The sequence below is a fragment of the Diuraphis noxia genome, unplaced genomic scaffold (assembly GCF_037042655.1).
Source record: "Diuraphis noxia isolate RWA-SAM2 unplaced genomic scaffold, SU_Dnox_SAM2 contig0003, whole genome shotgun sequence".
Classification (NCBI taxonomy): domain Eukaryota; kingdom Metazoa; phylum Arthropoda; class Insecta; order Hemiptera; family Aphididae; genus Diuraphis; species Diuraphis noxia.
The window spans coordinates 30,497,913-30,524,285 of NW_028301713.1; the positions used below are offsets into that span (position 1 = coordinate 30,497,913).

Here is a 26,373-nt window from a genome sequence, read left to right on the forward strand (position 1 = left end):
AAAAATCAGAATTCGAAATTATGATTATTTAGTATAATAATTCTACACAGTATACGGCTAAATAGAATTAATAGAATAATACGATAACCGATAGTATCGAATGTTTATTCTTTGTCTCTAATGTTTCTATGTATCTTGTATCTAGTCCAGCAGTCCTGCTGAGTATCGTCAACAACGTCAACGGTGAACGGTGACAACTGACATTCTGACAACATTTATTTTTCCTGCAGAAGTGCATAACTCCGTTCATTTAATATTTGCATTTTGTCATTTGCTTGTGTATATATTTTCAATAGTCGTTAGTATTTATATTTCTGTTGGTTTTTTGTCATTTTCTAGGTAAGTGTACTACAATGTATTCATTTATAAAAACTGATAAAACTTAAGATTTATAAATACTCTACACACTTATATTTAATTATTTAAAACAATTTTTAGGGCTGATTATTTTAGTTCAAACGTTTTAAGTTAGAAACTATTCATACATTTTAAATTAGGTGCATACTTGAATATTTTGAAAAAAATTATCCACTAATTAATTTATTGTAAAAAAGGAAGGGTGAAATCATTTGATTAATAGAAGTTGTGTATGTCTCCAATACACTCCTTAAGTAGCAAAAAAAATTTGAAAATTTGAAAGTAAATCAAGAATTCCTAAAATTCAGAATTTGAATGAATTTATTATCAAGGAAATTATGGTGGCGGGGAAATAGAACATGCTTGATGATTCACCCTGTATAGATAACTTTTGAAAGTTTAAAAAAATAAGTTGATTTCATATTTTTGTTCTCTCATTTAGTCATTTATAACAAATTTAATGGACAAAACCATCTGATGAATTTCAGCCAGTTTACACAATCTGGCAATGACAGAATATTATATTAGTATTTTTAATTTACATAAATTTAATATTGTTTTGGTTAATTATTGGCCATCGCCTTTCGGAATCAATAGTGGTGGTCATCTATCAAAGCATTCTGTAATATTAATAATTATGTTGGTATTAAAAATATATAAAAATATATAATCATTTTTAACATTTATTAAATATTGATGATATTTCGGGTTTTCAGACTCCTTGGATCAACTCCCCCTCCATCTTATCTTAGATACGGTCTAAACTTTTATGTTAAAAAAACTCAACTGATCAATTTTATGTTTAATTGATTTTGGGCAGTTGCGATAGCTAATTTGTGAATACTGTAAAATTATAAATGGGTACCTATAGTTGCAATAACTGATAATTACCAACACTTGTTTCTATGAAATTTATAATTCCTTTAAGAGTAAACCTGACAATGAATAAATATTAAATAAATATAATTTATATACCTAATAATTGAAATAAATAGGTGTAGTTAGGGTATTATATTTTATATAATCATTAAATAAATGTTTATACCTACAATATTTAATAGTATTGTACATGCGTAAATGGTACATCATATAATAATAACAGGAAAATAATAATTTTCCTTCGTCATTTTATGAATTGTAAAAAAAATGTCCATACATCTTTGTTGGTAGGTACCTATTTATTAGTATTCTATAATTCTGTAGTTAATAATGATTAATAATAAAATAATGTACAATAATAATAGTCATGAAAATTTCATATTAATTATTTTTCATGTGGAGTTTGTTATCGTTTAATTATAATATGACTTTTTTTAGTGTAGGAATACCAAAAATATAAATAGTTATATTAATAATGAAAATATTTTTAACATGCTAGTCCTTTTTTATATAAAACTTTAGAACCAGTATATCTGACATATAAGCATATATTAGATTTTTTTTAAATTAAAATTATCCTAATTTTTATTTCTCTGAATTATTTAAAAACTTAAACCTTATTACCTTATACAATTTTTCATAGAAGTACTTATGTAAGTAAAATAATTATTTCTGTATTTGCATATAATTTATTGTTCTGAATTCTAACACTAAATGATAAAATTATTGTTTTTTAAAACCAATAGACTATAAGCATAGGTGCAAATAGTGGGGGGAGGGAAAAGGTTTTGCACCTCATTGGAGTAGATACATGAAAACGTTTTCATTCCTAAATCCTAGATCTAAATCTCCAGTCTTTTTTTCCTAGGTGGCTAAACACCTTTTCCCCATTTTCTAACTTATTAACTGATTACTAGGTACCTACATTATGTAAATTTTATTTTTTTAATCATAGACAAAATGGAACAAATAGTCAAGATTTTTGTACACCAAAGTTACTTTATAGAAAATGATTTAGTTGTTGATTATAATGTGGAACAAGAAGTAAGTTTTTTTTCAAAGTTATTTAAAAGTTATGAATTCTAATTTTTCAACTATAATATTAGGCTCTTGTAAATGTATCTCCTAAAGATTGGATAGCATTAATCCCTAAAGGATGGTGTGGAGTAGATGAACAAGTTGCTTATAAAACTATTGATAGTGATTGTGATGTAGCAAATTTAGCAATTAAATCAGTTATTATGGAGAAAAAGTGTTTCCAAGATGTTGTTAAGTGTGAAAAACATTATCAATTAATGTATATCAGTCAAAATTTGGAGGTTAGATTTATTGATAAATTAAAAGTTATCACAGTTTTAATGTATTTGATTTATATTTATTTAATATAATGTATTAATAGATATTAGGTAGAAGTGAGTACTTTACATTTCTTCATCAATCAGGAACTTGCAACTGTATTCTTTCATCCAATCAAAATGAAACTAAAGATAATTCTAAGCAAAGTCGATTGTCTGTAAGTATTCATAACTATTTTAACATAAAAAAAATAGTTTATGACAACAAGGAAGCTAGTTAATAATTAATAGTTATAACTTATAATAATATATACATCCATACATTGATGATACCAGTTTTAATATGACTGACAATAATAATAATAAAAATTGTATGTATTAAATAAAAATGATTTAGAACAAATGTTTTATGTATATATTATTACAAATATGATATCAATTAACTGCATTCTCAAATAGATCTAAAATGTGTTTTATATCTTTAACTTGTTGAGCTAATTTATAGATAGGTTCCATTTCTTTTGAGACTTCTTCGCATTTAGCCATTAATTGATACATAGATTTAATATTAGCATCAATTGAATCGCATGTTTTACAAACTACATCCCTGTATATTTCCAAACAGTCAACAGTTAATGCAGACATGCTATGTAAAACTCCTGAGAGAGATTCTGATAATGTATCTACAGATGCAGCAATATTTCTGGCTTCAAACTCTAAATCGTTTAGTAAATTGGCATCTAAAACAAATCTTCCTAAAGGTCTGGTAGGCATTGTTGGGCTTGTCTGTTTAAGTTTGCTTTCCAAATCTTCAGCTATAAATGTTACCATATCACCATTCTTAGTTACTATTCCTTCAAGATTGTTTAAATAGTCCATATTATTAGATTCTTTGACGTTTCAATGTTTTATCTGAAATGTAAAATAAAAATAATCAAAAAATTAATAGTATAATAGGTACTATAATGTAATTAAATTTACATAAACACGTTTTATGGATCTAACCTAACCATGAATATTAAAATATTATTGCTAAAATTGTATGTATTTATTTTAACAGTCAACCTCTGGCCGCAACAAACCATTACGTAGGCAATCGCCAACACCACATGCATTTTACAAAAGTCGCCCTCAATCTCAAAATAGTGTAGTAAAAAGTGAAAAATTAAAACCAAAACAATGGTCAACAAATAAATGCAATAAATGTAATGCATCTAACAACTTTTTAGCACTTGAAAGTGCATACCTTGCAAAAGTATAGATATTAAATATGATTATATTTAGAAAAACAATTAACCACATTTGTTCAATTAGATTCAAGATTTAACCGAAAGTAATAAAGTAATGGAACAACGTTTAGCGTCATTTGAAAAAAATTTGGTTCATACATTAGAAGTAATTAATAAGCAATTCAAATTGATCACAGTCCTTTCACAACAAAAACAAAATCTTCAAAAATTTATTGATGATCTAGTTGATGGCTTAATTAATGATGACAAGATAACATTTTGGGCTCACGATCAAGAGGTAAATTTCAATAATTTTTTTATAAAACATGTATTATTTGTAAATATAAATAAAAATGTTTTTTTAAGAAATTAAATATGAATAAATCTATAATTATATGGTTTAGTTTTCAGTGGTTAGAGAATACCCTGAAAAAAATCAAATCTCTCCTTTGTCAGATGACTGCACATTGTCTATTAATAAGTCACTAAATTTGTCCAAAGAGGTTTATATGAAAGCTATTATTGGTCAACAAGAGGAAACTATTCAACATCTTGTCGATAAAATAAAGGATTTTTTTGATATTTTCCTCAAAGTATTTAAAAGAATTATTTATTTATAAATAATAAACAAATGTAAATAATAATGGATACAATTATTTTAGCTAAACTCGCAGGCGAATGAACAAAATAAGTCAGATTCAACTTCATCAGAAAATAACCTAGGTTATATGGATAGTTCAGGAACTACATATTATTCTCCTCCGTCATATATTACAAATTCATTGAACGATATCAATTCATACTTGGCCAATACTGTTAATTATAATAATAGAATTGAAAAAATGGAAATAAACGAAAATGTTTGTAACTGGACAAATAACACATTTTCTGATACTGACTCACCTTTTACTTTGGTAAGCAAAATTTATTAGATTTTTTTTGGTAATTACCTATAATTTAATGAATAAAATAAAATGATATCATAAATATAACTAAAAAATAAAACAATTTAGGAATCAAATGTAATGCCTACATTAAGTAATAAAGTCAAAGGCAAAGTATTGACATTTGAAGATAGGAAGAAAAAAGAAACCCCATTTACATTGTGCACTCAATCACCTGAAAACTGTACCAATGAAAACGAATTGAATATTAAACAATAAATTAGATGCAGATGAAAGTAACAATTTTACACAAGGAAGTAATAATTCATTTTAGGTGAGTTTATTCTTATTTCTTATTTACTAAGTATTATGAAAGGCAGTGCCGCAACTATTAATTCTGAGGCCTGATTGCAAAATTTGTTTGGAGGCCCCAAATTAATAATTTTTTACTTGATTTTTGTATTATTACAGCAATATTATTAATCAGTATTTTTTTCGTATTTTAACTTAAATGAAATCATTTATAATGTTATATGTGCGTATACTAATTAGACAAGAAGTTAATTTTATTATTAAATAAATAATTTAGTTATTATATTATTAATATGAAACTTTAGAACAAAATCAATTTTAATAATGTTATCTCTAAATTAAACAATGCATGATATTTTTGTAGATTTAATTGTATATTATTTATAATTAAACAGAAGAAAATATCTAATAGGTAATATATATAATATATATATTAAAACAAAAAACAGTTTTATAAAATTTCATTTAGGCATTTTAGCAAAATATAATAAAAATGAACAATAAGTTGTTTCTTAAAATATAAGATAGAATTATAAAGTTAAAACAATATAATGAATACATTAATACATTATTGTTTCAAAAAAATTTTTTTTCGGGCTTTTGCGTTGGCAAAGTCTGTTATTATCTTATCAATATTAAGTTCGCGGTACTTTTACTTTCAATATTCAAAATACTTATATTTTTTAGTCGATCTTGGCCAGAAGAATTCCGAAGATAATATTTATTAATTTAAGATTTAAAAAGCTACGTTCTGCAGATGCGACTGTTATCGGTAAAGTTAAAAATAAATAACATGCTGCAGATAATAGTATAATACATCTGGGTAACTTATAGACAAATCCATTTCAATAATATAACATATAGATCTTTAATAGATTTTAGATTTTGAGATGAAATGTTTGTTTTTAGACTTATAATTTGTCGCGTGAAATCTGAAGTAATATCATATTTATAAAATTGAATGAAATCATAGGTAGATTTAATTAGAGAAGACTGTTCATAGCTCAAAAGTGATTTCGGGCTTAAAAATTTGAAACGATCAGAAACACATTTCATTCCATTAAATCGTCCTTTGAGTTTAAATATTATACAACCCACGACTGGTAAAAATACTTTAATCCTAAATTTATCTTCAGAAATATCAAATCTCCGGTCACCGTCAACTTCTCCTAATACTTTTTTATGAAACTTAGGTCTCGAAGAATAGAATGAAATATCAATTCCCCATTCATCATATAAGCGTTTTGATTCTATATATTGTGCTGTAGTAATTTCGCATGTGTTGCATATTTTGAATAGCTTTATCCAGAAGCATAGAAGCATTCTCTAATGAAATATCCGTACTTTGTAAAATTTTAGATACAGTTTCCAAAATATATAAAATTAATACAAATTCACTCGATTCTATCTTATTTTTAAGTACTTTACTCATATTTCGTTCATCTTTTTTACTACTTGTAAGTGATATTACTGTTAAATATTTGATTACATCAATAAACCGTTCTTTTAATGCAAATAGTGCCAAATACTGCAGTGTGTCTAGATTCCCATCGGGCAGAGCAAACATTGTAAAATTCTTAAAAATAGTAGCTACTATTATTTTACTATTATTATTTAGCACTGTATTGACGTATTGCATACTATTTATACTATACTTAATAATTATGCCTATAATTAATTTAATTGTTAAGCATAAAATCTAAAAATATTCGTAGAACGATAGAGCAAAAAAAAAAAATATTGAAATAGACGATTTTCATTTTTGGTTTTTGGTTTTAGAGGCCCGTGTGCGTTGCACACTTTGCACACCCAGTAGTTGCGGCATTGATGAAAGGTTAAAGTAGATACATCTAAATAATAGATCTTGAAGTCATTATACGAATAAATAAATTGTTTAAAAATAGTTACAAGTAAAAAGATTTGTTTTCTATACAATTTAGTCGAGATATTTTATACCAGAGCATTAATGCTCTTCAATATTACCATATTATTAGAATCTTCTTAATACTAAATTTATTTATTTTTAATGTATGCATTATAATTTAATTTGTCAGTTAACTTAAACTTAATATGTCTTTATGTAAAGTTATAAATGTTAAATGTAATTATTCCAAATTAATAATACAAAATTGTATTCTTGCATTTACCTGCAGGTGCTAATTAATTATAATAATATATTATTAATTCTGTATTAAAGGAATTTGTATAATATTGTTTATTAGCGTATTTTTAATAACATCTTGATACAAATCGTTCTGGCAAATATGATTAAATTAATTTATTACATATTTTATTGTAATCAATCAACTTATTAAACTTAATAAGACATTAAAAATAAAAATCTCATGGAAAAAATGTATTAAATTTTACAACACGTAAGATGTAATAAATTCTACAGTTCTTTTCCATTTTGATAATAAATCAATTGACTTATAAATCCTAAGTTGAAACATAGTGTAATAAAATAAGATATTTTGATAGTGTATTAATATGGATTACTTTGTATGATGATTTTATTAGTAAAAAAATTTATTTACCAATATTTGTAATTTCATGTTCTAATATATTATTTATTTCTTTTAGATGTTCCATAATTTTATATGTTATGATACTGGAGTTCAGATTTACTTTTGGAGTTTTTTTTTGTTTTATTTAATATGTTTATAATTTACCAATAAAATATAATTCATAATTATGTTATTTTTTCTTATATTTCAAAACTGTAATTCCATAAATATATATATGCATATATATAATTTTTTTTTGCCGTTTTTCACATAAACTTATATACTCATAGTTTGACATATTATGTAATAAATTTATTCAAAATTTAAAAAGTATGGCATATTAATTGATTAATTTCTTTAATAAACAATTCTTTTAGAATTAAATACCCATCTTGATTTTGGATTTTTATTGTTTTTTGTGTGTTTTTTTTACGATCCTATTTGTTATACGAGTAATAGCAAGAATAACATAAAAATCTGTTGAACTTGCTTCTGTTACATTGTCTTTCGTGTGATCAAGCCCCATTGTAACTGATGTGTTAAACGTTTTAATTTGGTGTTATTAAAATTAGTTTTAAGCATTTAGCATTGTATACAAAAAATGGGCTTAAGCACAGGAGACTGTAGTGGATCAGTTTCTAATACTAACTTCCAATTAATGTATATACTTAGCACATCTTTTAATTTAGTTGGTTAGACTAATTCTTGTTAATAAAAAACATTCATCAGTGTATCATAGAATAAAAAAATATGTTCATGATATAAATAACTGTACAAATACTACTCTTAATATTTTGAACATAATTTACTGCATTAAAAAAATTATTGTATTAGTTATAGTGGTGATCATGTAAATCTTAAATTTTCTTCGAATAATATTTTTTCAATGACAATGATATATTTATGGTTATAATTATGAAAGTATTGTATTAAAATTTAAAATGTTTTGATGTTTAAACTAATTTTTTTATTAATTAACTAATTTTTGTGATTTTACATCATTTGAACTTCGACGATTATAAAAAAATATATATTCAAAATGCCAATAAATAACTTAAATATTTTAAAAATTAAAACATCAAGAAATGGCTAACATTTTGTAAACATTTATAACATATTCCTGAAAGACAACAAAATAATGAATTATATATTTTAGTCAAAAACAACTTGATGCACTTATTTTTGTTATCTTTTCCCTATGATGAAAAATACTGAAACTTCCTTATTGTAAATCTTCAATTTAACAGTTACATAAAATGAGCTACCAGAAAACAAAAACAATCTTAAAAGTTAACTTTTTGCATGAAATGTCATCACAGAAAAGAAAATATTGTACCTATGGTTTTGCAACCAATAATTTATTCATGTATACAGTATACTAAATTTAATACAAATTACACAATTATTATATTGTAATTACATTATCAAAAATTGTTTATAATAAGAAAAATATAATTTCTAAATGTATAATAGATATTATTTGTCTGTCTTGGCAATTATCACGATTAGTTTCTAGGTTTCTGCAGTTCTGCAGAATGTAATTTTTCTAACATTAACTTGGCACAATACATTGTATAGACTTAATAATATTTTTAATATTTGTATTTTGTTTACGATTTAATGGTTAAATTTCTTTCAAAAATAACTGTTGGCTATGAGCCTCATTATAACAGAAAAAAAAGTGATCCTAATAGAACATTGATTTATATATGTATAGTCTTGTATGAATGTATAAAAATTTAAAATTATAATTTTTTAGGTATTTTTATCCAACTTGTAAAGCATAAAATATTGCAATCATTGCAAATTATTAAACTTTTGTTTGCTAAATTAGACATCAAATTTATGAGAATATAAATTCTTTGTGATAATTGATAAAAGATAAAACAAGGAAAAACTGGTTTAATGGTGAACGCGGTGTGAAACAGGTTTAAATTGATTTTTTTTGTACTACGATCTTATAAATCTCAACTGCTCGAAATAACAACAAATAACAATGGCACATCAAAAATCTGTAACCAATTCGAAGGTATTGTCCTTGAATAATATTCAACCTCTGACACGGTTAAATAAAAATCAAGTTCAGTTGCCATGAATATTAAAATTATAAAATAGCATTAGGTAGCATGTGTTACGGAAATAAAGTTAGACCAAGCACCAAAATGTAAAGATTATATATTATACTTAAATAGCATTAAATCATTACATTTCTTATATAAGTATATATTATGGAAACTACTATGCATAATATCTACAAATATAAAATAATAGTATATCTAATTGAATATTTGATATTACAATTTTGGAAATTTAATAAATGTGTAAATGCCTACTATCAAGTATTGAGTATACCTATATGGATTATATACCATATTATATTATACATTTGAATTTTAAAAAAAGGTAAAACTAGACATCCCTTCACGACTTGTTAGATTTGTTTCTTTGGAATTTTTATTTGGTTATGATACGTTTTTGAAAAAGTGGTTTTTTAAATGGATTCGTTTTGCTGCTGTGTTAATGCATAAAACATATTAATTAATGTCTGGTTTATTGGTATGTAATAATAATATAGCCTATCATACCTAATTTTTCAAAAAATTAGAAACCCATAGGTACTGGCCATACTAAGGCAACTATAATTTAATTGGTTATATTGTTAATAGTTAATAAATACAAAGTAACAAATAAAAATGAATTATTAATGGATATATCGTAAGATATGATCATAATTCATATGCATTGGATTATTAGATATACGTTTTGCACTTTAGTATGCGTCTTGTAATAAACAATACAAAGCGTACTTATAAATATAAGTTCGGTAAAATACTTTTATAAATTTTGTATTCACGAGGTACCTATTTAAACAACGATAGTTTTATACATTAATATGTGCCAAATTAATGTCTGACTTTCTTTAAAAACCATTGATGAATTTCGATGGTTTGGAAAAACTTCAAAAGATGTCCAATAGGCAATAAGGCAATAATTATGATGATAGCTATATGTGATAACTATAAATTAAAATTATTTTTATTTATAGAAAGTCTACCATGAATGCTTTAAATTTTAAACTAGATATTAATACGTTGAAATGTATCAATACCTAAAATATTAATTTTCACTCAAAATTCAAATTTTTAAAAGTTAAATAATAAGTACAATCATACAATAAGATACTAACATATATATTATATGTATTAATAGCAAATGCCTAGGTACTGAGCTATACAAATGAACTAATTAGTGATAACTTAGATAATTTAATGTATGTAAAATAGTAGATAATATGTAGTATTTGCAATCAATATCATTGATAATACATAAGCATAATTATTTTATAAAGTTAAGCATAAATTATTTAAATGTTAAATATTTCTTAGATGGGTACATTTGCTGGGTGTTATCAATGGATAACTTCCCAATTTTAATATTCGCCGTCATTTTATATTCTCTCCTTTTTTTATCAAATCTAATTATTGTACAAAAATGTGTATAGATTGTAGATGTATTTAAAAAAAAAAAAAAAGAAAAAAAAGATGGGTACATTTGGAGAAACCAATAACTAATTATGGTATTTTCCAACGAAAAAATTATGATTCACGAGTAAAAGTGCCAAAGTGTAATATTGTATTATATATTCTACTGTAATAATCGGTGCATATATAAATTTATAAATAATTACATCATTAAATCATTTATTCGTATAATTGTGGGATTAATCTGCAAATTTAAACGACTGACGCGTCAACATTTTATTGGTCATTAAAGATTAAAGTGTTCGTCGATTGGTATAAACATTAAATAATAATATAATGGGATATGGATCACAGAGTAGATTGAACCTAATCTATTCTGTGTACCTATGGATCAGATATATAAAGTATTTTTTTGTTAACACACAGCGGGATTATAAGCTGCTAATGCATAGATAACCATATTGTTGTGTTCTGTTTGGCTTGTTCGCCTTGTTCACGAATAGTCGCGTGTGGAACGTGCATGTCAAAATACCGGTTGAGATGTATTTTTAACTTGCACAGATTAAGTAGGGCGCATTTGCGGATGACGGTCAAAGAGAACAAATTAAAATCGAAAAATTAAAAAATCCGCGTAGACACATTATAATAAATTAATAAACAAATAAATATAGTGTATTAAACATACTTTATATGTATATCTGTTAGTTACTATACATTATTTGGCCGACGACTTGAAACAGTTATACCAAAATCAATTGACGTTGTACAGTTATCTATAAACATATATTAAAAAAAAAACGTTTTATATTTCGTTTATACATGTACCTAGCTACCATAAAATAAAATTGACGTAGCGTGCTTGATATTTTGCTAATGAATACCTAGATGTAAATCAATGCAGCCATTTTTTTAAAAAGCAAAAATATATGGAACGAAACATGGAACAGAATGTATAGAATAACATACATCATACATAATGATGTGTGTATATTATATATATACAGTTCATGCACGATGCACGTAGGTAGTCACGTAGCCATACAATAGTATACATAATAATATTATGTTATAACTTATAACTTATAAGTACAGCTGTTTGAGTTAGTAATTAACTACAGTCTATAATAACGCATATCACTTAACCCATTATACGTTTAATAGTTAGTTTGGGCAGGACGATTGGTCGGGAATATTTATTTTTTTAACACAGGTACTTAAACGCATCACGCTTTGTCCGATTAATATAACACTGTATTTAATACTCTCTGTACAATATAAAAAATATAATGTATATAGAAGTCAATTGGCAATTTTTTTAATAATATCGTGTATTGCGAACAGCGATTATACTATAAGCAGCGCCTTTTGACTTAATATAATATAATTATATTGTATATTTATTTTTCGGTAGTAGTGACAAAAATATAGACATATACTCTCAATATTATATTATTTTACGCTTATAACACATATCATTATCTACTTTATGTTATTTTATTTATATTTTTAAGACTTAACGGATCATAAGATTCAAGTACAATATTGATATATAAATGAAAATAATAATAATAATTTATTTCTGTATTATGTCTTTATTATATAATGTGTACCTATTAAAAGTATATTCAAATTTCAAATGAATAAAAATCGTAACGAAACGACGAAAAACGGCCGTATAAAACTCGCTGAAATATGTAACTCTCTCTTTTTTCCAAATCGTGCGCGTGGATACGACTGTTTTTCTACATATACATTTAATAAAAGTTAAATAGAATTTAAAAACAACAAAATTTGTTTTAACTTTTTTATTTCGTCCTCTAATCCTTCCTGGCGATTGTGGTTACACATATCATATCATCATTGTTATTGTTATAGTACGATTCATTGCGCAATTATTAGGAATTTTATTGTCCACACATACAATCGCTGATACATACATACATATATATATATATAATCGCGATTCGCGAGTACACGGGCATAATAAACATTCGCGAAAAACACCCGCATATACGGGTTTCGAGCGAAATTTGATGTACCTATAGACGGTATATTTATTACGTATGTTTATTTACACCATATTATTACTATGCTGAACGCGAGTAATAATTGTTATGTCGTCGGGGATAAACATTTATCGAGATCAGCTGCACATAAAAATAGTAAATACAATGTAATATTTTAAGCTCAAATCGAAGTGTTGCACATCAAAACCGGTTCGACGATAATAATTTCAATCACCGCACGGCGTTCAAGTTGAGCGGCGAGCAGAAGAAATTTATTCCGGTACTTATAAATCGCGGAGTCTATGTGTGGGTAAGTTGTGTAAATGCGTGTGTTTGTGTGTGTGATGCGTGTAATATATTACGTACCTACGTTGACGCGAATACTGCTCGTCGACAGAGGAAAAAAAAATTCAAACACCGAAGATAGCATAATAAATAATAATATTACGTCGTATATCTCGTATGTACCTACATTATTAATTATTATGTTATATTGTATTGACGATTAATTTAAGCGTGTCGTATGAGTATTATTTTTTTATTTTTTTTTTTTCCTCATTAAATGACGTCCGTCAACTTTCTGGTAAAATTTCCCTCGCTTTGTTCAAAATCCCGTTTCGTGTTCCGTCGCGCGATACATAATATTACATTGTAGAGAGCCCGCCGCCGCGGCTGTCCATTCGCTGCGGTTTTGTCAAAGCCAAAGGTGAATCTTTTTTTACGCATGGGAAGGGAGACGCTGCCGCGTTTTGCTCAAGACGAGACGCATTTTCATTCAGTGCTATCCGGGCAATACGACGTGATACAATAGTTGATACCGTGGAGGCCACAGCAGCAATATTATCGGTGTATCGATGGTCTCTTTTGCGTTCTTTAACGTGCACCAGCACCATTGGTCGACATTTTAAGTGAGTACCGTTTATACCGTGTATAATATGTATATATATATATATGTGTATATTTAATATTTACCCTTACCCATGTGGACTTGTAGTACCCAAGTGGTTAAGTAGTACAACTTTAATAGGCAATACCGTTTTGTTTTTTAACGTTGTAATTATTATTGTTGGCGCGCCCGCGCAGTACGTTTGTTTGTTTCGTTATTTTTGTTGTGCGTATGATCATTTATTTAAAACATTATTTTGGTTATTATTAAGTGCTTACCAGCCACGCGACCGAAATCATCGTACTGGCGATTTCACAAAATAGTTTTGGACGACGTCTATGTACACAAACAGCATTATATTATAGCATCCATAGGTACATCGAAATAAATTAATAATACCTGAACAAACTTTTCAATCGTGTACATATTTGATATGAATATTATAAATACTTTAAAACGTTTAAAATAAAAAACATTTAACCTCAAGAAAGTGTTTTTTTAACTTTTTTTAGACGTCTTAATTTGTTGTTTATATCATTTCTAGTCGTGAAACCAAGCAGGTACCTAATAAAAACAATATAATACGTGTTTATTTTATTTTATAGCCTTCAGAATTGAGTTAGGTACATATGACACACACACACACATATATATATATATATATATATAACGTCGTCATATAAAATATTATTTCTGTATATTAATTTGCATAATACATCTAAATAAGTAGTTCATAGATATAAATGTTTTTAAGCGTGTTACGTCTACTACGTATATAAATAATTAGCATTAGTTTTTGTCTTTAACACTTATGGACTTTTTATCAAATGTAACAATAAGTCAATAACATATAGTAACAACCTTTGTTATGCATGCTATTCTACACCAAACTATGATACGTTTAAAGATTTATTAATCTTTGTCTTTGTGATCACATTCTTTGCATGGTTAATGCTCTGCAATAATAGGTGAAGGTTAGGTGTTGGCTAAAAGCAACAATTTATTTAAGGCTAACTAACTATACAAGCTAAAATTAAATATGTATTAATGAATATCGGTGCAATTTATATTGTTATTGTAGCGACAAACGATTATCAATAATGTTTTGATTCATAAACGAATATTTATATTATATTTAAATTTCATTATATTATGGAAAAAAATTTAATTAAGCTATAAATCACGTAAAAATGTATTTTTACAATATCTTCTATAATGTTTATCTAAACGTTTTTGTTAAATCATTATTAACTAGTATATTTTTTTAAAGAAAATATTATTGTCTATTTGACTATTTATAAGTCCATAACATATTACATAATATGTATTCCCTAACTAACAAGTAATAACTATTATTATCATAATTTATGATTAAAGTGATTCTTTTTTAAATAATATCTACATGTATTAGTAATTTTACAATAATAGTCATTATAATAACTAATTATTAATAAGTAATAATTATCATAACAATATTTCGAGGAAAAATATAAAAAGTGCTGTATACTACTATACTACTATTTTGCACTTTTTATATTAAGTATTATATAGTATTACTATATAAATTAAGGTGATTATCGAATTTTATAAAAAAAAATAAGATATTTTTATAACTCATTTGATGGTGATGATTAGTGAAACATATTCTCTTAGTCTTAACTAGACTTGTGGTACGATATTTTGATTTAAATTTGGCAATAGACTGTTCTGATAAATGGCTATCATTTATTTCTTATACCTAATGTAGTGAATTATTGAAATAAATGTGATAAATTAAATAACTGTATAAAAATATATTAATGCAAACATCCCAAGTTTGAATTATAGTTACATTGTATTAATATACATTATAATTAGTGCTTAAAGGACACATATTTTGCAAGAGTAAATCTTGGACACTGCATTTAGAGTATTCAAAAGTTATAACTTTAAGAGGGGACTGATAAAAATATCAATCCGAATACTACAAGGCACTTGTAATTTATTCTAAAACGTAGTCATATTTATTTGGAAAAATTTGATGCGTATTTCAGTATTTGCAAAAGATCAAGTTTTGCGTAGTTTAAACTTGTTATGTTAGTGACTAGTGTCATGTTAACTTTAATGATTTAATTCCATTATATAAATTATTTATACATTATTAAAAAACTATGAGTTTTTTAATCTTTCAGTTGATACAATTTTTTATGGGTATTGTTATTAAAACAAATAATAGCATTAGGTAATGCATTATAATATATTATACTGATTAGTGATTAAAACAAAATCTAGATTGTTGGCGGTGCTTAGGTACAAGTTTAATTATATTATTGTTTAATGTTTATGCATTTAGTAACAACTAACAAGCGTAAAATATGATTTGAGTTCAATAAAGAAAATTATGGACATTTATAATTCAATATATTTTATAAATATATAATTTTAAATTTCGAGTGGAGTGATTAATGTATAGGTAGATTTAATAATGATATTTATTATTTTTTTTGCGTGAGTCACACTCTTTTAGTCCATATAAACTAATTCAATCCTCAACATAGAGGGTGATTTCTGTTAGAAATTTTGATTTAGTTTGTACCTTAGATTGTATATTTCAAATAAAGAAAAAAAAAGTTTGTACCTATTGGGTTCAAATGAATTCTAAGAACTTTTTTAAATAATCAGGTAAAACAAAGATATAGTTAATTTGTATAGAAGTTAAAAAAAAATATTTTAGAGACTTAAATTTTTCACCCAGTATTCATATATTACCATTTACTAGACACAATAATGTACAATATTTGAGATTTAGGCTCTTCGTTCTATTTATATCACAATTATAATTTATTGTTTTACTTTTAAGTTTTATTTGCTGATATATTTGTATCATTTTTGAGTAGTAAAATTCTGAGAATTTAAAAGAATATTCTTTACAAGTTTTTCCTACCACAGTTGAAAAATACAATTTTATTAACGTATTTAAAATGAGAAATAATACCGATTTAAGTAGTAATTCAAATAATTTTGGTCCTATATGTAAGGAAATTGTATCATAACCGGAGTTATTATTTTCTATATAAACAATGAAATCACATACTCAGATTAATTTTAAGTTTTTTATATCATGAACCTATTCACCTGTTCTATAAAGTATAATGTACCTAAACCAAGTAACTGTTCGAAATCCGAATCAGTGAATAATATCAGTGGCGTAGATCATGTGTTAGTTAGTATATATTTTATCCCACCCCAAAAATTATTTATTTATACGTCACTGGATAATATATAAATTTTTGTATTGATTTTTTTGCGTAATATATAAAATACTAGCTGGTAGCTACTGGTGGGTAGTGGATAAGGTACTCTCGTTATGTTGTATGAAACAGATTTATATAGAAGACGCAACGGAGTGACAAAAAGTGTCATATTTTGTTTCCCAACCTGGGTACACAAATATGCTATAATACTATAATTATTTTGTTGTAATTCAAATGATATTAATTGGAAGGACTTGAAACTTTTTGTCATAACAACATCACTTATACAGAACCGCAGTAAGAACCAGTATAGTGCCCTTGGCAGAAAACCAAATTTGCACCCCCTCATCAAATGACGCTAAAAAAACAACAGATTTTTTTATTTTTGTAAATAATCATATTCGAATTGAGAATGCCACTCGATGAAATTGCGCCCCTGAGAAATTCCATCTCGCCAGTGCCTAGCTACGGTCCAGCATAAATATTATTATTTTTTATTTCTATACACAATTAAGTTTTCAAAATATTTAGACTAATCTCAAACCATTTATTCCTACCTATCGGCTCTACCTATTTATATCATTCTACGGTAGGCACAACGATAATTGATATTTACTTATATAATATGTATAAATAATAAATACCTTAAGGCTGATAAAGCATTTCCACTCAGAATCGTTATTTGTATAAAATTATTTATTATTGCAGAAATTATTATTTAACAAATTGATTAAAGTAATTATTAATCAATGATGAAGTGCACTTTTCAAAAATCTCCTATAATATAGCTGCAGAATTGCAGAATAATGCTTTTTTGTGTAAGTGAAATATATATACAATATAATATATTATATTGAAAATTTTGAAATAAAAGTATCTTGAACTTTTTAATCAAAAAAACAATTTTTTAACCAATAGTTTTTCTTTAAAATTCAAAGTTAATAATATATCTTAAACGTTCACCAAAAGAATATTTTTATAACTATTTATGTTGTAATTTAAAAGGCTATAAGCTTTTTACAATCATTTTTTAAGTTATGCATTTTATCATTGCTTATTTCTGTTATTAGGTCAGAGTGATATTTTATAGGTTAGAATCGCATTTGTATAGGAAAAATTCACGTTCTTTACAAATCGGTTAGTACTAATAAATACTAAAATACTAGACTTTGGATCGGTATTATAGAATATACAGGATAAGTGTATTGTTGTTAGGTCAATATTAATCTATTATGCAACTTATAATAAAGGAGGAAAACACGTTTAATCTTATACAGATATCTGAATGACCAACAGTAATTATATTTTTAATTTGCAATAAGTACCTATACATTTCTTAATTACCTATTTGATGAATACTATCAAAAATATATGATACAATCACAATATCTTAATTTCTAATTCCTAATAAGTAACAATATAATATTTTATACGCGTTATACTAGATATACATCTCATAACTTAATTTATCATTATTTTCATTGGTAATATTACATATTATATGAAATAATATTTTAAATGTTAGGACTACAAATCGTTATTCTGCTGCCATATTATTGTGTATAAAATATAAATGTATAACAATTTATTCATAAATTAATTCATCGAAATGTGTCAGAAGGTATATATAATGTAATATAATGCCCCCCCCCCTAAATCTTCGTTTTCCCCACCTGAAAATTATGTCTTAGCTACATAGCATGTAACTTCTTTGTTTGTTTAAAAACAAATATCAATAGGTATACAATATAGAATATTATAATAAACGTTAATATGAATTAACATTTATAGGGTAAACGATATTTTAATACATACTGCATTTTAGTCAATATTGTTATATAGGACCATAGGAGAGATGGTTTGATAATCGAAGAATAATACAAATTATCTTATGTCTATAGACTAAATTACGACACATTATAATATGTTTTAGGCAAGAAAATAGTTTATAATGGCCCACTCCAGGCCCGTAGCCAGACCAAATTTTCAGGTGGGGCAAACGAAATTTTAGGGGGAGCATTATATATACAACAATATTAGTTTATAATATTTTAAATATTTTTAGAGGGGGCAACAATTGTGTTTAGGGAGGGCAATGCCCCCTCTCCCCCCAGAGCTACGGACGCTCAGATCTAAAAGTTGACTGCTATAACCGGTCGAGATCAACGAACTAACTACCTATGAAGATTAACGTAAAAATTTTTAATTTTTTTAAAATTTTTTATACATTTTTTACGGCTAACTTTTAACAAATTATGCCTTCAGATGTTTTTCAAGAATAATCCTCCTTGAAGGAGTACTTTTGTAAATATATCTTAACACATTATTGATTATTGATATTAACTCTAAAAATATATTTTTTAATAAGGTTATTAAATATTAATTATACATTTTGAAAATTATTATAGTTTTTGATTACCAAAATGAGTTCCTCAATGTCCGTACAATTGTTGATTTGCATAGTGGTATTCTTACCATCGTGTTATAAAGGAGAAACCGAATTACACAAAGAAGGTATAAACTATAAATCATAATTTTATCTTTAGAGTTTGTTTGTTTTGATTGCTGTGATTAAATTGTATATAATTATTCTGGTGATAGAGTCATCAAACCAGTTCCTAAATCTCAAAACTCAAGATCTAGAAAATGCAATTCAATATGGTACCCAACAAATTAATATGCTTTCTCGTCATGAAGATTCGTTATCGTATGCTGATGTTCATGTGAAAGTTGGAAGTCCGTCTCATGGTCAGCTAATCGATTCTCAACCTTCCATGCTCGGACACTTGGCATCTCGGAACGCTGAGATTATTATTAAAGCTTCACACTACTTAATGAACAAACATTGTTTGGGGTAAAATTAAGCAAACAAATATCGCAATGAAAAAATATAAATAAATAATTAAATTCTATAAATAAATTTAACTATTATTTTAGCACCGGGATAAGTAAAATACAATGTGCTAAAGACTTAGCAAAACTGAAACTAGATCAGACTTCTTTGGGTCAAATGTGTTTGTCGAAGTTTTTTAACGAAACCGCGTGCACCGGGAAGAACTTGAAGTATCGCAGTGCAGACGGTTCTTGTAACAATTTGAAACATTCTTTTTGGGGAAAAGCAAACACAGCTTATAAACGTTTACTATTTCCAGTCTACAATGATGGTAATATATCGAAATTGTACTTATAAAACTCACGTCGCCTGTAATATTACGACATACGCAACTCATTTTTATTCTTATTTAATATATTATATGACAGGGATCGTTAAATGGTAGCCCGTGTACGAAATTTATCTGGCCCGCAGATAAGACGGTAACATTTTTTTCATGGTAAATTAAATGAGGTTTTCATTAATTTTAATTTCACCTTTACTATCTTTGGATAAACTTGTACATAATATTGTGTAGCCCTAGGAAACCTCCTGAAATAAATTGTTCTGTAATGAGATATCCCTAACACTCATATTATAGTCATATAATATAATAAACATGATGCTGATAACGTATGACAATTTTACATCTGTGTGACTAGAATTCTGTATAATAACATAACAATATTATGATACCTATCGATATAGTTATAATGCTTGGTTAGTAATAGTATTATAATCTCTAATACACCTAATATATACATAATGCCATTGATCGTATGTATACGTGAATAGGTTTGAGCTCGATTAAAGAACTGCCCAATTCCAGAGAACTGAGCACCGGTCTTGTCAAGGATGAAAACTCTCCCGACAGCGTTAAAACAATCGCGATGGCCTACTGGACGATTTTCATTGGTCACGATCTATCACACACGGCGGTTTCCAGCATGCGTAGGATTTAACATATAACCGTATATTATATAAGTCGATTGATCGTAATTAATGCATGCATACGTATATGTGAAATCCATAGTGAAAACGAACAAATCGGTGGACTGTTGTAACGAGAACGGAATGAAGCAATCGCCCCGGTACACACACACGTCGTGCGCGCCCATCATCATACCCAAAGACGATAGATTTTTTTCGCCGCTACGCCGCACGTGCATGAACTATGTCCGTTCGGTGCCAGCCATGCGGACCGATTGCACGTTTGGACCCAGAGAACAGGTAACAGCAGCAGTCATAATAATATTATTATTTGATGATTCCACGTTATGGATAAACTCGTATAATATATGATATTATTATAATAATGTATCCGCGAGGCGGCGTCGTTTCGAGCATAAGAGTCCCGTCGGACTTCTATCGGGGCGGGTAAACGAAATCGCAGTCGAAGTTAGGTATAAAAAAAAATTGCTGTTTCCAAAATGAATATAGGTAACTGGTGAACGTTTTAACGAAGGGATGTTGATTTTTGTTTGATTTTTACGTTTGTAAAAAACCGAAACAACGTAGAAAAATCGCGTGAGCGGGGTAGAATGCAATTTTTAAAGCCTTTTCACATTGTGAATTCGCCAAAAGTCATAGATTCGAAAATGTATACTACCCATTCATTGTGTTTATGTTCCGCAGATGAATCAGGCGACTCACTATTTGGATGGGTCGATGATATACGGCTCTTCGGCGCAACAGACGTGGTCGTTGAGGAGCAAGTCGCGAGGCCAACTGTTGACTCACACCGGCGGCGACGGTGATAGCGATAGCGACAGTGACGGTGACCCGCTACGACCGCAGTACATGCCGCTGGCCGCCAGCGAATCGAACGCGTGCCAGGCAGGCGGGGACGGCGCCGGCACGTGCTACACGGCGGGCGATTTCCGGGCGAATGCGCAGCCCCACTTGACGGCCATGCACACGCTATGGATGAGGGAACACAACCGTGTGGCCGGGCTTCTGGCCGTCATCAACCCGCATTGGGACGACGAGCGCGCGTTCCAGGAGGCCAGGAAAATCGTTGTGGCGTCGATACAGCACATCACGTACGGCGAGTGGCTGCCGGCGTTGCTCGGCAAAAAGTACGCCAAGCGGAACGGGCTGGAATTGCTACCGAAAGGGTACAGCGACGCGTACGACGAGAACGCCGATCCTACGGTCAGCAATAGCTTCGCGACCGCGATACTTCCGTTCGTCAATTCCATGTTCAACGAGACTCTCAGGTTCGTGATGCCAAATATTATATTATTCTTATTATTTTTCCATTATGGTGTATGCTTATTACTAGCTATTACGGACATAGCCCTGAACTCTCATCATTGTTCAGAATCGTATTTGAAAGGAGCCCTGGTCTTTGCTCTCTGTATGTCTCAAATCAGGGGTAATATGTAGGCAATAAGCAATTTAGTCACCGCCGATAGTGGCATACGACGTGTTAGTTGTCAAATATGACGATTATATAGTGTAAGTGTGGTTGTATACCGGGCTATATGCCAACGAAATTGCGGATCAAAAATGAAAAGCTCGATTTTTTTCAAAACACGGTCTACTGGAAAATCTCTCATTCTTCGTTGCGGTCAGCTCTCATTATTTATTTTTTGTCGTTAGAAAGAAAATTATTGTCTACAGAGTACATTGGTTTTTGATTCTTGATTTTGTTGCTTAAAACAAAAATAAAATCTAATTTGTAAAAATTGATCATATTCATAATCAAAACCATTTGGTTAAGAAATAATCCTTTGAAAATCGAAAACCAATACGGCCTGTAAGAAGTGTTTCTCTTTAAAACAAAAAAATATATATACATATTGGAATATTGAATAAATGTTATGGCATGATAGTGTTTTCGTAAGGCATATTTTTGAGCAAAAAAAATGTTTAGGCCCCTTTAAGATAAATTGATTGTGCCAGGTGTTGGGCAATACATTTTTTTATTGTTTTATGATTTTACAATGAAGTGTATTTATTTTTTCTCTGTCGTAGTGTCATCACGTTTTGGGGCAGTAAAAATGCTTCGATTGTCTAATTAAGTAAAAATGTGAATTTCTACGCACAATCAGTTTTCAACAAAATCGATTTCGGTTTTTGATGTAACTTTAAAAGAAATGACCAGATACATGAAATTTTTCACCAAATATTTATATAAGTATATTCTATATCGACCATACAATTTTCAAAAAATTTAGACATAAGTTGAACTATTTATAGGCATATTCAATTTCGATAATTATTAGTTTTTATTAAAAATTAATATCGATAAAAATTTATTTGTAGGGTAGAAAGGCTTGAAAATGTAATACAAGTCTACTAGCATATTGTTACAATACCAGTTGAAAAATAAAATAAATACATAGTCACAATTTTTTTTTTTATAAGCATTCAAAGTTTGAATTTCGACAAAATACGTAAAAATCACGAAAATTAACAAATTATTTTAAGCTAGAAATTTCTTTTCAAATCCAAGTTTGTCAACCTTCATAAAAAAAGTCACCGGAAAGTCAAATATTCTAATAATTATTAATAATAAGTTATAATAATCTGTAATATATCATAGACAGATAAACCGTCTCCGCTCAGGATCGTTTTTCGTATACAATAGTATAATATTATTGGATTTAAATTTAATTCCATCCATTACAGTAACCCACTTGTAACCTACTGTACAGTAGAGCGACGTCCACTTTCCCGATTTTTGATTTTGAACAGTTGCTTAGATGGTTTTTAGACGAGTAAATACTTAGCTACAAATTTTGAGGAGGACACTGATACTTGGACCATCTAATTTGAACTTATAATTTCTTAAAAAATTAAAAAACCAATCACTTCAATATTTGATATTTGATTCAATGTGAAATGAAAAATATAGAGTTTTGTTTGAAAAAAGTAAAACGATTACTTTTCTTTCTTCTTTTTCCTAAAACATTTGTGCATTTTAATGTTATAGGGAAGTTCCGCTTTAAATTAAGTTACATAAAATTGTATGTCTATTGGAATATAAAGTATTATGCGGTAAGAGAATCATCCGACATCCAATGTATAATATTCCTATGTCACGGCTTACGCTACTTATAATTTTCACGCATGTTTTTTTTTTCTTTTCATAGTTTATACTTTGAGAACCGAATGACCAACGAAAGTCTTTCACTAAAAGAACACTATAACCGACCATCCGATTTACAGATGAACTACATGGATCACCTTATCAGAGGACTGTCCATGCAGAACACACAAAAAGTCGATATGTTATTCACGCAAACGGTATGTTGTTTTAGCAAGACCTTAGACAATCAAGATAATCATATCGCAACGACTTTGTTTTTTTACATAATTAAATTACGTCATTAAAATACGCGTATTATATTATAATATTATTATGGTTATTAAGAACTAATTACTAAAGGTACATGTTTAAATTTTTTTAGATTACTAATTACTTATACAGTCATCAGGACAATATGTTTGGCATGGACATTGTCAGCTTAGATATTCAACGGAGCCGCGATCACGGCATTCCAAGTTACACACAATTTAGAAAATATTGTGGACTAAAAGAGATAAAAAATATACAAGATTTGACCCAGATCATGGTTAAAGGAGTGAGTTTTAAAAAATGTGAAATTACAGAAAATATGTATACTGTACTGATTATTTTATTTCTGTGCGTTTTGTTTAGTCAGCTAATAGATTATTGAGGCAATACAAAACTTGGGACGATATAGATCTATTGATAGGTGCATTGTTTGAGAAACATGAAGACGACGCTATGGTAGGACCAACAATGAGGTGCATCATTAGAGAACAATTTATAAGAACTAGAACGGCAGATAGATATTTTTATGATTTACCAAAAATATTCAAAAAACGTTAGTATTATTAAATTATTTTTGTATGAATGTACTTCATATTAGATGAACATCTTTTAATTGTAGATCAACTGGCAGAAATCCGAAAAGTGACCCTTGCCAGAGTCTTTTGCGATAACAGTGATAATGTCACTAAGATGCAGCAACGAGTATTTTTTAAACCTGTATCTGCTGAAGATGAATTACTACCTTGTGATTCACTATTGATTCCAAAAATCAACCTTAAACATTGGTTAGAAACGGTTGATACAAATAAAAAATAACTTATGCATCAGTCTAAAAGGTCATAAATGTTAATGGCTATTTGACTTGTAATTGAAGGCTACTGACCACAGATAACTTGTTATTCTTTTTAATGTTAGTTGTATTACTAGCAGTTTAAAACACTTGCGTCATTAGCCTACGTATAGTGTAAACATAGGCTTTCACGATAACAACTATAAATGATAAACTATACAATTTAAACAACAAATTCCTTTAGAGAATTTAGGCAAATTAGATTTAAAGAAATTGAATTAAATGTTTTTTTAATAAGTTAAAACTAGACAATTATATACTTTATAGTGTAGGCATTATTTGATTTTTCATACTGTACTTAATGAAAAAATTAATCTTATGTGGATTGTTATCCAAATTTCCTATTACATCACTGTACCTTATTAATAAATTGTAAATTATTAATAATAAAATACCAGCTTAACACTTATTTTTTTAAATATAATTATTATTGTATTACCTTTGAATTTGTGATCTTATAAATAATAATTATTAATTATATAAGATTTAAACATGTACTTGTTTTTAAAATTTGAAATCTCAAAGGGTAAAATTAAAAAAAAATTTTTATCTTATTTTTAATTTTTTATTGTTAATTATTTAAGTGATTTTTTATGTAGTACTTATAACTAATTATTATATTTAATAATAATAGGATGTATGGGATAATATTTTTAAGACCTCAAATACATGGATATCATCCCAATAATAGTAACGAGAGATATGGTTGTTAAAAATTTGCTATATCAAGGTAGACCTTATGTATCGAAAAAACAAATACATAATATGATACAATTAATAATGACTAGCACTTTAAGTTTTAGCTGACAGGAGTTGCATATTTTTCTATATTATGATCTCAATTATAGCAGACCCGTCTAGAAATCTATTCCATAAAATTATGAGTTAAAAAATATGTGTATAGTCTAAAAATAATTTAATTTGATTATTTATAGATTTTATGCTCAATTTTATATTTGTTATTTTCTAAAGATTTATACAAAGTAACAAAAAGCACATGTTTTTTTTTCTTATCCACTATAAGAAAACTTTTTGTTAAAACTTGACGTCGGTAAGCGGCACAATAACATACTATTAATTTAGTCTAATAAATATTCCACCATATTTTAATATTATCATAGCTATTTGATCATAAAAAATTATAATGCAATTAATTATTAAAATGTTACAATTTTGTTTTTTTCGACGTTTCTTTTCATTTTATAACAATTTTGACTTTAATAACTTCCAAGTCTTAATAATGAGTATTGATCAAGGAAAATCCAAAGAGCTTAG

The 26,373-nt window shown here is 27.5% G+C and overlaps 3 protein-coding genes and 1 pseudogene across 8 annotated transcripts in view; 2 read left to right on the forward strand and 2 right to left on the reverse strand.

The window, feature by feature from the left end:
- LOC107164491 (uncharacterized) lies at positions 1–7,793 on the forward strand. Of its 4 annotated transcripts, XM_015512336.2 has the most exons (11): positions 4–339; positions 2,192–2,280; positions 2,343–2,555; positions 2,636–2,749; positions 3,592–3,786; positions 3,846–4,058; positions 4,165–4,353; positions 4,423–4,674; positions 4,774–4,978; positions 6,736–6,790; positions 7,540–7,793. In XM_015512336.2, exons 2-9 carry the CDS (start codon positions 2,197–2,199, stop codon positions 4,921–4,923), a joined length of 1,410 nt encoding a protein of 469 aa, XP_015367822.1. In that variant the 5' UTR covers positions 4–339; positions 2,192–2,196; the 3' UTR covers positions 4,924–4,978; positions 6,736–6,790; positions 7,540–7,793. The 4 variants fall into 4 exon arrangements, with proteins under 4 accessions (XP_089081083.1, XP_015367822.1, XP_015367821.1 ...); XM_089224957.1 differs by lacking the exon at positions 6,736–6,790 and having other exon boundaries at positions 1–339; positions 4,435–4,674; XM_015512335.2 differs by lacking the exon at positions 6,736–6,790.
- The window catches only part of BORCS6 (BLOC-1 related complex subunit 6), a 25,512-nt gene continuing 1,728 nt past the window's right edge, over positions 2,590–26,373 (reverse strand). The window contains exons 2-3 of one of the 2 annotated variants that reach the window (XM_015512339.2): positions 11,631–11,718; positions 2,590–3,443 (exon numbers count right to left, since the gene is read on the reverse strand). In XM_015512339.2, coding sequence (XP_015367825.1) covers positions 2,967–3,410 — 444 coding nt within the window. In that variant the 5' untranslated portion in view covers positions 3,411–3,443; positions 11,631–11,718 and the 3' untranslated portion in view covers positions 2,590–2,966. The remainder of the gene's footprint in view (positions 3,444–11,630; positions 11,719–26,373) is intronic. The other variant, XM_015512340.2, reaches the window with a different exon arrangement.
- On the reverse strand, positions 4,975–6,595 carry LOC149057211 (zinc finger MYM-type protein 1-like; annotated as a pseudogene).
- On the forward strand, positions 13,503–25,507 carry LOC107164490 (immunomodulatory peroxidase-like). Of its 2 annotated transcripts, none has more exons than XM_015512333.2 (11): positions 13,503–13,859; positions 19,479–19,584; positions 19,672–19,924; positions 20,008–20,234; positions 20,738–20,893; positions 20,976–21,172; positions 21,578–22,161; positions 24,043–24,196; positions 24,361–24,534; positions 24,612–24,801; positions 24,868–25,507. In XM_015512333.2, exons 2-11 carry the CDS (start codon positions 19,494–19,496, stop codon positions 25,062–25,064), a joined length of 2,223 nt encoding a protein of 740 aa, XP_015367819.1. In that variant the 5' UTR covers positions 13,503–13,859; positions 19,479–19,493; the 3' UTR covers positions 25,065–25,507. The 2 variants fall into 2 exon arrangements, with proteins under 2 accessions (XP_015367819.1, XP_089081081.1); XM_089224955.1 differs by lacking the exon at positions 13,503–13,859 and adding an exon at positions 14,190–14,211.